Source organism: Entelurus aequoreus, linkage group LG15, assembly GCF_033978785.1.
Source record: "Entelurus aequoreus isolate RoL-2023_Sb linkage group LG15, RoL_Eaeq_v1.1, whole genome shotgun sequence".
Taxonomy (NCBI): domain Eukaryota; kingdom Metazoa; phylum Chordata; class Actinopteri; order Syngnathiformes; family Syngnathidae; genus Entelurus; species Entelurus aequoreus.
This window is the reverse complement of record NC_084745.1, coordinates 40,999,276-41,012,950: the sequence shown is the minus strand read 5'-3', so window position 1 is coordinate 41,012,950 and position 13,675 is coordinate 40,999,276. Positions and strand designations below refer to the sequence as shown.

At 37.1% G+C, this 13,675-nt stretch overlaps 1 protein-coding gene across 5 annotated transcripts in view; it reads right to left on the bottom strand.

The window, feature by feature from the left end:
- The window catches only part of LOC133630153 (microtubule-associated protein 4), a 240,221-nt gene that overhangs the window by 37,840 nt on the left and 188,706 nt on the right, over positions 1–13,675 (bottom strand). For all 5 annotated transcript variants that reach the window (XM_062021524.1, XM_062021525.1, XM_062021527.1 and 2 more), the window contains 2 exons: positions 9,321–10,369; positions 3,111–3,377 (listed from right to left, as the gene is read on the bottom strand). In XM_062021524.1, coding sequence (XP_061877508.1) covers positions 3,111–3,377; positions 9,321–10,369 — 1,316 coding nt within the window. The remainder of the gene's footprint in view (positions 1–3,110; positions 3,378–9,320; positions 10,370–13,675) is intronic.

Sequence of the window (13,675 nt, the reverse complement as noted above, 5' to 3'; positions counted from 1 at the left end):
TTGGCGTCTGGACTGCTGTTAAAATGAGTATTTGTTTGTCGGCTTGGTTTTCTTTTAGTCATGCTTTCAATAAATATCGGTAATCATCAACAAAAATCAGACTAACTCAAGTCAATTAAGTGTCTTGGTGATTATGTCATGTTTAATAGTGCTGGGTCAAATGATACTGAAGAATTGATGCCATTTAAAACACAGAGTTATACTGTGTCCATCGATACCTCAATGTGTGCATCAATTAAAGAAAAATACAAGAAATGACCGACTGTGTTTATCAAGAAGCTCCTCTACAATAAACAAACAAATACAAATTGTAAACCGTTCACATCTTTGTAAGGGTTTACACCTATTAAACCAGCAGGGGATGAAATACTGATTCTTCACGCTGTAAGTACATTATTTATGGGGGACATGTTAGGGTGAAACAGTTCACTTAATCCATGGTTTGAATCTTGTCGCAGTTTGTGGTTCAATTTTGGGTTTCATGTACATTGTTGTTGTTTTTTAACACTCAGAATATCATATATCCCAATAATCCACCATTACTATTTATCAGTTGTGGTTCTTACAATATTATTTTATAAAATAAAACTTAAATGGCTCCTACAACTCTGGCGATTGAGTTAGTGTAAACCACGTAATATGCTAGTTCCTCCAGAAATGTGCGATATTGATGCTGCCAATTCACGCAAATTCAACCAATCCCCGCAAATTACGTGCAGCCTTACAATGTTGACGACCGCACATTTTGGCCAATCAAATTTGTATCTGAGCGCCGCTCAAACGCGCACGTAAAGTGTGTAATCAAAACGTATGTTTGTTTCTTTTGTAGACGAAGCAGGAACAACGTGTAACAGTGATCAACTCTTTATTGATCAAAAAACACAATTGTCGTACTCCCGTGATACTCAGACTACTTCCTTTTCCAGTCTACAGCGTTAAGCCTTCTGGGTAATGTGTATACACATCTACTGACTATAGCTGACATGTATTTATATATTTATTTATCCACGGTAAGACAACATATTTTCAATTGCATTGCTGACCTAGCAAAGAGACACCATTTACATGTTAGAGATGTTGAAGTATGATAGATAATCTCCTGATTATGGTTATGGCCAAAATAATATTGATACAAATAATCTTTATTATTTTGGCCATAATCATGCAGTCATATGTATAAGACTAGATCTCATACATGATTTTTTTTTTCATCTATATCAGGGGTGTCCAAACTTTTTCCACTGAGGGCCGCACACTGAAAAATCAAAGCAAGCGGGGGCCATTTTGATATTTTTTTATTTTAAAAACCAAAACAATATATGTATAAAAAATATACATTAAGGTCTCCACTCAGGCTTGATCCCGGGGACCCCAAAGGGCTTTGGTCCAAAAAATATTTAAAATGTGTCATTATTCAGTATTATTATCTCTAGGTCAACATTAGGTCTATCTGTCAATACAACGTTTTTAAAGATTTAAGTCGTATGCTCTTTTTGTCAAAGAAAACCCTGTTTTTTTTCTGGAAAAAACACAAAATATGCAATATTTTCACCCAATAAAATTTTTAAGAGGAATATTTCAGATTATATAATAATTGGAGCCTTAAAAAGGTCAATAACTCATAACACCATTGATTTTAATTCATTATTATTTTTTGAGATATGACACTTAAAAACAAATCACACAAAAATTATTGGGGAACCAAAAGGGTCCTACTCATTAAAGTGTTAAAAAATAAATTATAAATTTTTTTTACTGTTTACTTTTAACACAATATTCTCGAGATCAACTTCAGATCTATCCGTCAATTATACGTTGTATTGTTGTTTATGTTTTTTGTTTGTTCGTTTTAGGCCCTTCTTTAAAAAAAAAAAAAAAGCTCAATCTTTTATATGGCAAACACAAAATATGCAACATTTTCCCAAAAAAATATCTCAAAGTGCAATATCTAATGTGACGTAATTGGACCCTTGGATAGGTAAATAATTCATAACATTGATTTTGATTCATTATTATTTTTTAAAGAAAGAAACAGCCTGCATGGCAGCTTTGTGTTATTAGAGTAAACATTGCAACATTTTCTTGTTACATTTCACCTGTTTGGTCTTTCATACCACTTTTTATGTTTTTAATTTTTTAATCGTATTTTAAAAGGGGCCGTGGGGCCATTAAAAAATTACCTGCGGGCCGCAAATGGCCCCCGGGCCGCACTTTGGACATCCCTGATCTGTATGGACAAAACGTGCAGTTATGTCTTATGGCCATCAGGTGCCATCTCTCACAATTTCCACATTTATTTTTAATTATTTATGTTATTATTGTGTTTCTTCTATATTACTTTGTTTATAATGCTAGTGTTGCTTTCATATGCATATTCAATTTGTACTTGAGGTACATACATACATTTTAAATGTTTTTTTAAATGTTTTTTTTAAACTTTGTAAGAAGATTTCAGTATAAGTAGTTTTTAAAAATGTTGAGCAGATTAAAAATTACAGCGATAATGATAACCGTGATAATTTTTTCACAATAACCGTGATTTTTTTATACCGTAACATCCCTAATTGCACGGTATATTTTGTAGGCAGATGACACAGATTCTTAAAAGTTTTTAAAATTCTTGTGTAATTTCCACATGTTTTATTTTGTTAAAGTCTACAGAATCAGAGTGTAAGGAGTTTTTGTATGCTATGTGCCTTTTAAGACCGCACTGGTGGCTTTGGAAGGTCATGTTGGCACAAAACCAAACAAAATGTATGTTAATCCATCTTTTTGGTTCTCTTTTTTTTTCCAAATAAGAATCAATAAGAGAACCACCAATAAATAACCAAATTGTTAAGCAGAATCGGAACCGTAAAAATGTTATCAATTCCCATCCATACTCATATCAAATTCATAAATTCTCAAGTTGATAAAATGTTATTTGAAAAAAAAAAGAAGCTTAGAAAAATTGCACATTTTGCTGCAACTTTCTGAAAAAGCTGCCGAAAACTGTGGCATTTTAGGTTGTGCTAATCACATTCAATATCACCTTTTTTATTGACTTCTGGAATATAACTGCAGTTGTTTATGTTTTGCTTAGCTGCTTTATCTACACCATAAAATCATACCTTGGGTTTGACGTCACGTGTTGTAGTAGTAGTGGTGGCTGACGATGAGGGGCGGCTTGTAGTGTTGGAGGAAGGCCGCCTTGGGCCAGCAGCAGCCGTCGATGGGGCCTTTGTGGTTGTGTTTTTTTTGTCTGAGATGGCAGTGGTTGATGGGGGTGTGGGGCGCTTTGTGGTTGTTGCTGCAGAACTGCTACCAGCAGCGGCAGAGACCTGCCGTGTTTTGGCGGCGGCGGCACTCGGTTTGGTTGCAGCCGTAACTCCAGCAGGCTGATCCACATGATGGATGGAGAGCAAAATAGAGCAAAAGTAAGAATAAAATGGGGATAAGCATAATAATTAAATAATTGTCTTGTGTTTTAGTCGAGTCATTTACAAACGTAAACATGATAGGCGATTGCATACCTACCATTGTTCTCTGTTTGACTAATTTCACTTGTCAAACCTTTTTTAACATTCCACACTACAACATAAAAGTATCAATATCAGTATCAGCCAGTCTGCCAAACTCCAATATTGGTTTCGTATCAGAAGTGAAAAAAATGTATAGGGACACTCCTAGTGATTAAGGATGTTGAAATGTTACATATTAATAATACAGTTTACTCAGCAACATTATCTTTCTACTACTTGTGGGGGGAAAACTGAAACTAGGACCAGTATCATGGAATGAATTGTGTTTGACTTTAGCACCCTTCACTGTTCAGTAATGGTAAAATGTGCTAGTACAATCTGCTAAAAGTAGCTCGTATTATGAATCGTATTGCCAGTGAAGTATTATTCCTACGATAATAAATGGTTATACTGTATAATAAACAACTTCAAAATTACCTTAATGGAGTAAACTTGGAAATATAAGAGTAGTAATTGACTCCAGGTAATTTACGCTAAGTATGTTAGATTCCACACATTTCAAATCTAATCAGGATTTTGAACTGAAAATTAATCCTTGAAGTGTGAAGATCCTTGCTGGTAGAAATGAGGCAAAAAAACAACAACATACCAACATGTTCTTAGAACTCCTTGGTAATACTGTTTTGATATGCCTAATTACAACGTTTTTTTATAAGACGAGTGCAGGCTCATAACTTGAGAGGCTTTGGACATTTCTTATTGTCGAGAGCTCAAACCACTCGTTAACGTTTTTGTGTGTCTGTATGCGGAGTAAAACTATGGAACAAACTGGACTTACAACACAAGCAATGCCAAACTATTAATCGATTTAAACTATTATACAAACGTGGGGTCTTTAATTTGACCTGCTGCTATACTCTGTCTCAAAGTATTGACATGTGCTCAATGTTTCCTTACCATTATTGCTATGTTGTCTATTACCATTGTTGGTATATCCATTATTCCTACATTGTTGATACAAATTATTGTTACAGTGTAATAATTATTGTTACCTGTGGTAATGCCACTATGATACAACATCTGTATTATAATCCTTGAACAAAGTAAGAGTGAAACTCATGTGAACAATCACTGAATGGAGAACTGGGGGTGGGATTAAATAAATGATCTTCTTCCCACTCCCTTTCAGGCAAACTGGACAATCATGCATTACATACTGTACATTACCTTTTGCACTATATTAATTTATATTATGTGTTGTCAACTTTGTACTTTTTTATGTCATTGCCTGAAATAAATAAATAAATAAATGAAAATGAAAAAATGAATGAATGATATCATCAAAATCAAATGTGTTCCTGCTTCTACATCAACTGCTAATCCTCGGAATGTTTGAATACAATCTTATTATAATTTGTAAATACTTGCATAAAATGTAATGAGTTGACCTTTGGCTCCAGGTACTACTGACAAGTAATTCGACACTCAAAATAGGTATGCGATACAGACTAAATTGAGGAAATGGCCACACTGAGTGTAAAGTATCTCTTTCTTAAATTTGATTAATGAGCCTGATGTTACCATCATAACATGATGACATTTCAATTTACAAAAGATTAAATATTACGGGTTTTCAAGGTAAAACATTCGATCAAGTGAAATTAGTCCAACAGAGAACAACGGTAGGTAGAAATTGGTTATTTATTATTAACCATTTGGAATGGACTTGTGCTGTCTTTAAGTTGAAGTAGAATGGTAATTGTTTTTTTTGGCAACACTTAGTCGCTTTTCCTTATTGTGGCCACTGCGTGTCGCAAACAACCCAATTAAAACCCATATTTAAACTTTTGTACAGCTTCACTTTAAAAAAATAAATAAAAGTAGTTAAAGCTGTATGACATAACTTCAGTCACTCCTTAAAGGACGCAGAATATTCAATGTTTCTGATACATTAATTTATTATTATAATACATTTGGTGCTACCAGTTCGTCCTCACTCACAAACACATTATAATGGGACTGTCTGTGAATGCAGTGTGTAGTTACAACTGTCTACAGTAGGTGGCAGTTTGCATCGTAACTTTGTGTCTTAACACAATTCATACACACCTGGTCTGCCAGAGAATAAGAAGACATAGCAACGTGATCAGTGTCAGTGACTTTTTCCCGCTCCTTTAGATACTATACTTTAAAAAATGACAAAAAAACTATTTGTCTTATGCAATTTGTTATTCTTATAGCCAGACTTGTGTGTTTATTTCCATACCAGACGGTTTCGGCTACAACTCTTGCTATCACCTGACAACCTCTGAGGAAGGCAACAGTTGTAGCCGAAACCATCATTTACGAAAATAAACACACAGGTCTGGCTATAAGAATAACAAATTGCATAATTTTTTGAAGACCTAATGATCATCTTTGGATTACTCCTTCTTATCTTAATGGAGACTTTTGAAGCCCAACATGAAAGTATGTTTTGTGAGACCCATTACGTCCGTGCTTGGCACTCAGCATCAAGGGTTGAAATTGGGGGTTAAATCACCAAAATGATTCCAACAAAGGTCAAATGCAGAGCTTAATTTCACCACACCTAGTGTGTGTGTGACTATCAGTGGAATTTTAACTTGCTCAGGGTCCCTCCTCCATCTAAAAGCCCTCCGCCTATTTTGTGAAATAAAAAATGACAAAAAGAATCTGCAGCAGAAGCAAGTTCGAAACATATTTATGTTGCTTTTCATGTTTTTTACTCACTTTTTGCCTCCAAAATTCCTGTCTACATCTTAATACAAAAAAAGTATGTTTTTTTTAGATGACAGGCCGCTTAAGACACACAAACATGTGTTTTAGTCAATTATAAATGTTCAGATGTGGTGGACCATTTTAAGTATCTGATTTAAACCGAACTTTTAAGCACCATGTTAAAAAACCCCATCAAGTTTAACTTGACCTTTTCAGACTTTGGAATCAGCAAAAGTGTATATGAACACCATGATATCATATAATCTACAGTTATACAACTTGGTCTCATCCAACACAGAGTGCCTTAAACCCATCGAGTCTCTCTTTAAGAAGACATTGAACATTTTAGACAGAATGCCTCTTCACTATCATTATTGTAATATTCTTATTAAGTACAATGTTTTAGACCTGGATAACTATCAGCTATTTTTGGATGTATATTTTGTTTTTAAAGTTTTGAATGAGCTTGCCCCAGGCTTTTTAAACCGAATAAAACCAACAACCGAGTCTGCTCCAGCGCTAACCAGGGGCGATTGTAGCATCCAGTGACGCAGGACTGAATTTAGTTAAATGGTTTTCTTCATTAGAGGCACGCAGGCATGGAACACACTACAAGCTTATATTAGAAATACAATAATAAAACAGTAGGAAGGGGATGGCCGCATTTATCGCGATTCACCTGACACATGAAACGTGACGAATCAGGGGTTGCACTATACACTTTAGCTCCCAGATGGCAAGAAAGTGTTGAAAATTTTACAATGTGTTTTGTGGCAGATAAAAATATACTGTATGCCACAAAACACATGCATACAAAAAAATATAATATACTATAATATAATATAATAATGTGCCCGCCTGGTGACTTGTTTTTATTGCTAATTTTTATTGTAAGTTCTCTTGTTATATATGTACGTTGTTGTCTGTTTTTTTCCTGCCTTAAGAAAACAGATGCAATTTGGCTATTGTAGTTCATTCTGGCATGTTTACTGTGAGGCTTTTGCTCATATGTCATATGACAATATGCTTTTTCCTAACCAAATAATGTTATTCAAATCATCTACCAGCGTACAATACAATAACATGAGTCATTGCCAATTATGTTAATTAGATGTCATCGAGCATCACCTCTCGCAATCCACCGCCACATAGATTACAGTCCAGTGGGAAATGCTAGTATTTATATAAGTACCATATTTTTCGGACCATAGGGAGCACCGTATTATAAGGCCAATGCCGATGAGCAGGTCTATTCAGGTCTATTTTCACACACAAGGCACACTGACGCATTAAAGGGGTCATATTTTGATTTTTTTTTATACAGTACAGTACAGTTTTAAAACACTACTTGGTGGTCTACATAACATGTAATGGTGGTTGTTTGGTCAAAATGTTGCATAGGTTATGTTTTACAGATCATCTTCAAGTCGCTTTATGTGGCTCACCTTGGACAGGCTCTTCTCCTTGTCATCTTTGTTGTACCGCTAGTTTTTGGCGCTTCCATAGGAAGTCTACTGACAGATATAAGTCCAAGCTGTACACTACTCTGTATTAGATATGGCAACAGCGAAGGATGAATGCCACACAACAAGAGGATAGAGGAAAAAAAAAATCTTATTGACTACGGCAGGGACTACAATGGCGGATGCGCGCGCATTTTCGGAATTTACCGTATTTTCCGCAATAAGGCGCACTTAAAAACCTCCAATTTTGTCGCAGAGTTTAAACTTAAGACGATCAGTCACGCAGTAGAACACGGAAATAGAGCAGCAGTGACACTGACTCGATTAATGACGACTTCGACGAGACGGATGCCGTATTCGCCCAACTGTTTAATTCGGACACTGAAGAAAAATAATTTGAGGGATTCGTGGATGAGGAATAACTTCATAAAGTGAGCTTTACATGTTTATTTTGTGTGTTGTGTTGTGTGACATTAACGTTTGAGCAACGTTGAGTTATTGATATATTGTTATTGCTCTGCACTATTTGGAGTGTTACTATATTGTGGTTGCACTAACGTTTGATTTACCGTAACAGTATCACTCTTTTGTACGTGTTTATTGAATCAGGGAAAAGTTCCCCTCCGCTATGTGATATAAATGTTGCACTACATGTTATACCTTGCTGTTGTTAAAAGATAAACAAAACACCACGTCACTGACTTTACCTCGGGGAAAATAATAAAACAGCTGTTTATTCATTTTGGGAGTGAACAGAGTTGTCAGAACGCTGGTTTGTAATCTATTAATAAAGTTTGACTGACCTAGTTGACTGTTTTGTTGACATTCCCTTTAGCGCAGCTCCATCTAATGGATGCATAGGTGCGCCTTATAATCCGGTGCGTCTTATATATGAACAAAGTTTTGACATATGCCATTCATTGAGGGTGCGCCTTATAATCCGGTGCTCCTTATAGGGCGGAAAATACGGTATACAGATCCCAAATACACATTAGCAGGAACCAATAGGTAAGAAAAGTTGGTTCTGCATAATTTTGCGAAACAAAACGCCAGATAATATGTTTCCTAATTGGTGCCCTTTTGGGTGCCTTATTCACACACCACAACAACACCCGTATGTTGAAGCACAGTACGTCTAACTACAGTAGTGGTAATGCGCCGACAATCGATCAAGCGGTGCGGGATCGTACTTTACCGAAGACGTACTAAACGTTCAATATTCTTAATGAAACATCAACGTTTTGGTGATGCTTGCTAACGGGTACTTTCTAGCGTCATTTATTGAACAGCGGGCGTCAACCTGCAGTCCACACGTATCTTTTACGTGTGACTGCCATCTATTGGTCACAATTATCATTACACCATGTACCTGATAAAATTATTCGAGGTCGGTAAACACAACCAGAATTAATCCGTACATTAGGCGCACCGGGTTATAAGGCATACTTTTAATTGTTGAGAAAATAAAATTATTTTAAGTGCCTTAAAGTCAGAAAAATATGCTACATACTAACCTTTTACGAGGATAAGAAAGCAGAAAGGAAAGTTGGTATCGGTTTGCTACTGATATCGGCCGATAAACAACATTGCAGTAAGTAATATACTCCATCCTACTTTTGACAACTTACAGTACAAGTTTATACTTTGTAAATCTTACCTTGGTCTTTTTGTCGGCACTTGTTGATTCTTTGCTTGTTCCACTGCTCCCGTTAGTGAAAGTTTTTGTTTTCTTGGCTTTGTCGACTCCTTCTGTCTTCACTGCTTTTTCCTTCTTCTCGTCTTTCTTCTCATCCTTCTTGATGTCTTTCTTCTCATCCTTCTTCTCGTCTTTCTTGTCCTCCTCGTCCTTTTTGACGTCTTTCTTGACCTCCTCCTCGTCCTTTTTGACATCTTTCTTGTCCTCTTTCTCGTCTTTCTTGTCCTCTTTCTCGTCCTTCTTGTCCTCTTTCTTGTCCTCCTTCTCCACAATCTTAATTTTGTCTTTCGGCTCTTCTTTCTGGATGATCTGATTCACCTCTGCTGTTTTCCCACTAACTATCTTTACTTCTTCTTCTTCTATCCTCACTTTCTCCACAACAACTGAAGGTTTAGAAGCTTCCAACATGTCCGTCATCACGTCAGACATCTTCTCTGTCTTTTCAGGAGCAGCGTGGATCTTAACAGACGTCACCAGCTGCTCTGGTGTTTCCACCTTGTCTCCAACATGTTGTTCTTTGCTCACTTTTTTAGTTTTTTCATCCTTTTCTGACATTTTCTTTTCAACGCTCTCATCTTTCTTTGTCATCAACGTTTCCACTTTTTCCACCTCATCAAAAGTTGTGGTTGTCTTCTTGTTGGTTGCACTTTCTTCCACTTTCTGACTTTTATCTTCCATTTTCTGCTGCAATATTTTTTCCTTCTCAGACTGATTTGTCTTTTCTTCAACCTTCTCTTGTTCCTCTTTAACTATCACTTTTTCATTAGGAATCTTTTCTGATTCTTTTCCCTTCTCTTCCTCACCTTTTGCTTCATTTAAAAACTTCTCTGCCTCCGTCTTCTCCTTCTCATGCAGATTTTCAGGTTCATTCCACAATTTGTTTTGTTTTTCTTTGTCAATCTCCGTCTTAGTTGCTGCTTCACTGACTGCACATTCAACCTTCACGCTCTTCTGCTCAGTTTCATCCACATCCGGCTTTTCCTCCTTTTTGTCTGACTTGACCTTGATGTCTAAAGTCACACGAAACAAACAAAAAAAACAGTTTATGGTTCATGACCACATTATATTACAATATAATGCAGTGATATTATCAAGTACGTCTCTTGCATCGTGCACTTTGCCTTTCCTGGTGTAATAAGTCGAGCACTGGTGTTGAAAGTGTTGCCAAACAACAGAAAAGTGTTTCTAAGCTGTGGTTTCTTAGCACTTATGGAAGTAAATAAGGTTGGCTTGCACACTTCCTGGGCTTGTGGTGGCAGATCTCTGCTCTCACTCGCGTGGTGAAAACTTTCGTGACAGCTTGTTTTGATCAGCGAATAAATGCATGTAACTCTGTCACTTTTAATACGTACCTTTACTCACTAAATATAGTGCCAATTTGGCTAAAGTGCATCACAGATAATTTCTGCTACGTATTAGATGTGTTTGTCAAGCAGAGTGATGCTACACTGTTACACTTCCATTATCATTTGTAAATCCGCTTTCATTACAGACTTCCCGTCAAACCTGCATGTCAACGTCGACTTAAGTGGCCACTTTCCAGTCATAAAAACCGACCAGGGGCCTCATGTAAGAAGTGCCCACAAAAACTTTTTCGTATGCCCATTTTCACAGCAAAGTGGAGATGTATCAAGATTGACGTTGAAATGGAAATGTGCGCTGCCTCACTTCACCTCCATAGCTGCCGTACGCACATTTCTGCAGGCTCTATGTATGATGACGTACACTACCATTCAAAAGTTTGAGGTCACCCAAACAATTTTGTGGAATAGCCTTCATTTCTAAGAACAAGAATAGACTGTCGAGTTTCAGATGAAAGTTCTCTTTTTCTGGCCATTTTGAGCGTTTAATTGACCCCACAAATGTGATGCTCCAGAAACTCAATCTGCTCAAAGGAAGGTCAGTTTTGTAGCTTCTGTAACGAGCTAAACTGTTTTCAGATGTATGAACATGATTGCACAAGGGTTTTCTAATCATCAATTAGCCTTCTGAGCCAATGAGCAAACACATTGTACCATTAGAACACTAGAGTGATAGTTGCTGGAAATGGGCCTCTATACACCTATGTAGATATTGCACCAAAAACCAGACATTTGCAGCTAGAATAGTCATTTACCACATTAGCAATGTATAGAGTGTATTTCTTTAAAGTTAAGACTAGTTTAAAGTTATCTTCATTGAAAAGTACAGTGCTTTTCCTTAAAAAATAAGGACATTTCAATGTGACCCCAAACTTTTGAACGGTAGTGTATGCGCGTGACGTCAATAGTTAAATGGAAGTATTCGGACACCATTGAATCCAATACAAAAAAGCTCTGTTTTCATCTCAAAATTCCACAGTATTCTGGACATCTGTGTTGGTGAATCTTTTGCAGTTTGTTTAATGAACAATGAAGACTCCAAAGAAGAAAGTTGTAGGGGGGATCTGTGTATTAGCGGCTGGCTGTAGCAACACAACCAGGAGGACTTTGACTTGGATAGCAGACGCGCTATCCGATGCTAGCCGCCGACGCTAGCCGCCGACCGCACGGACGATCGGGTGAAGTCCTTTGTCTTTCCGTCGATCGCTGCAACGCAGGTGAGCACGGGTGTTGATGAGCAGATGAGGGCTGGCTGGCGTAGGTAGAGCGCTAATGTTTTTATTATAGCTCTCTGAGGTCCCGTTGCTAAGTTAGATTCAATGGCGTCGTTAGCAACAGGATTGTTAATCTTCGCCAGCCTGGAAAGCATTAACCGTGTATTTACAGGTCCATGGTTTAATAGTATTGTTGATTTTCTGTCTATCCTTCCAGTCCGGGGTTTATTTCTTCTGTTTATTTCTGCATTTAAGCACGATGCTATCACGTTAGCTCCGTAACTAAAGAGCTTTGCCGATGTATTGTCCTGGAGATAAAAGTCACTGTGAATGTCCATTTTGTGTTCTCGACTCTCATTTTCAAGAGGATATAGTATCCTAGGTGGTTTAAAATACAAATCCGTGATCCACAATAGAAAAAGGAGAGAGTGTGGAATCCAATGAGCCAGCTTGTACCTAAGTTACGGTCAGAGCGAAAAAAGATGCGTCCTGCACTGCACTCTAGTCCTTCACTTTCACGTTCCTCATCCACAAATCTTTCATCCTGGCTCAAATTAATGGGGTAATCGTCGCTTTCTCGGTCCGAATCGCACTAGCTGCTGGTGTAAACAATGGGGAAATGTGAGGAGCCTTTCAACTTGTGACGTCACGCTACTTCCGGTACAGGCAAGGCTTTTTTTTTATCAGCGACCAAAAGTTGCGAACTTTATCGTCGATGTTCTCTACTAAATCCTTTCGGCAAAAATATGGCAATATCGCAAAATGATCAAGTATGACACATAGAATGGATCTGCTATCCCCGTTTGAATAAAAAAAATTCATTTCAGTAGGCCTTTAATTTATATAGGCAATTATTTTGGCTTCCGGACTGGTGAGGGACAAACACGCTCCAGTGAGGGAGAAAAGGGTACAGTTGCAGCGACTATCTTTTCAAACACTCGTCCGTTTTGACGATGTACATCCATCTTCTTCTTCACCTTTTTCATTGATGCCCGACCATTTCTTCCTTTTTTTTTTGTTTTTATTTCCCGTAGCAGATATATTTCAACCCTATTTTCAGTCCAATGGGTACTTTCAATATGATTTGCATATTTATAAGGGATCTGGGCGTGTCAAGTCACGCAGACATCTGGTATCAATTCCAAGTAGATTGCGATGTAACAAAGTAATGTCCTTGGATTTGTGCGTACTAACACTTTAAAACATCTGAATTTTTACATGCGTTCGACGTTTTCTAGATTTTATCTTACTATTTTTAGTAGGAAACCCACACAACTCTCTCTACACATGAGGCCCCAGGACTTGACGAGATGGTCCACATAAACAAGGTCAACTTAAACAGATTCTACTTTAATTTTGAATTATTAATAATTGAATTATTTTGCATAACGATGTGATTAACTGCAACTAACAAGATTTATATTAACCCCCCACTGCACATTGTATTTTGAAAGTGTTTAGTATTATTCTCATTCAGTTAGCAATATTAAAATATGCAAACACGGCGGATGATAATATATTCAGCCACGCAGCACGACATAAACAAATGACTTATGTTGACTCAGTAAATTAAAAATCTGCATCATCACACCTCAGGTCATGATGACCTCATGTCAGGCTGAGTAAATCTAGTCCACACACTCTTGCTTTGCCCCATTTCTGCCATAAAACTCTTCTGGGAGTAAACAAACCCAGCAATGCTTCACAAAACACGTTTGCCCTTATTTTAGATAGCTACTCG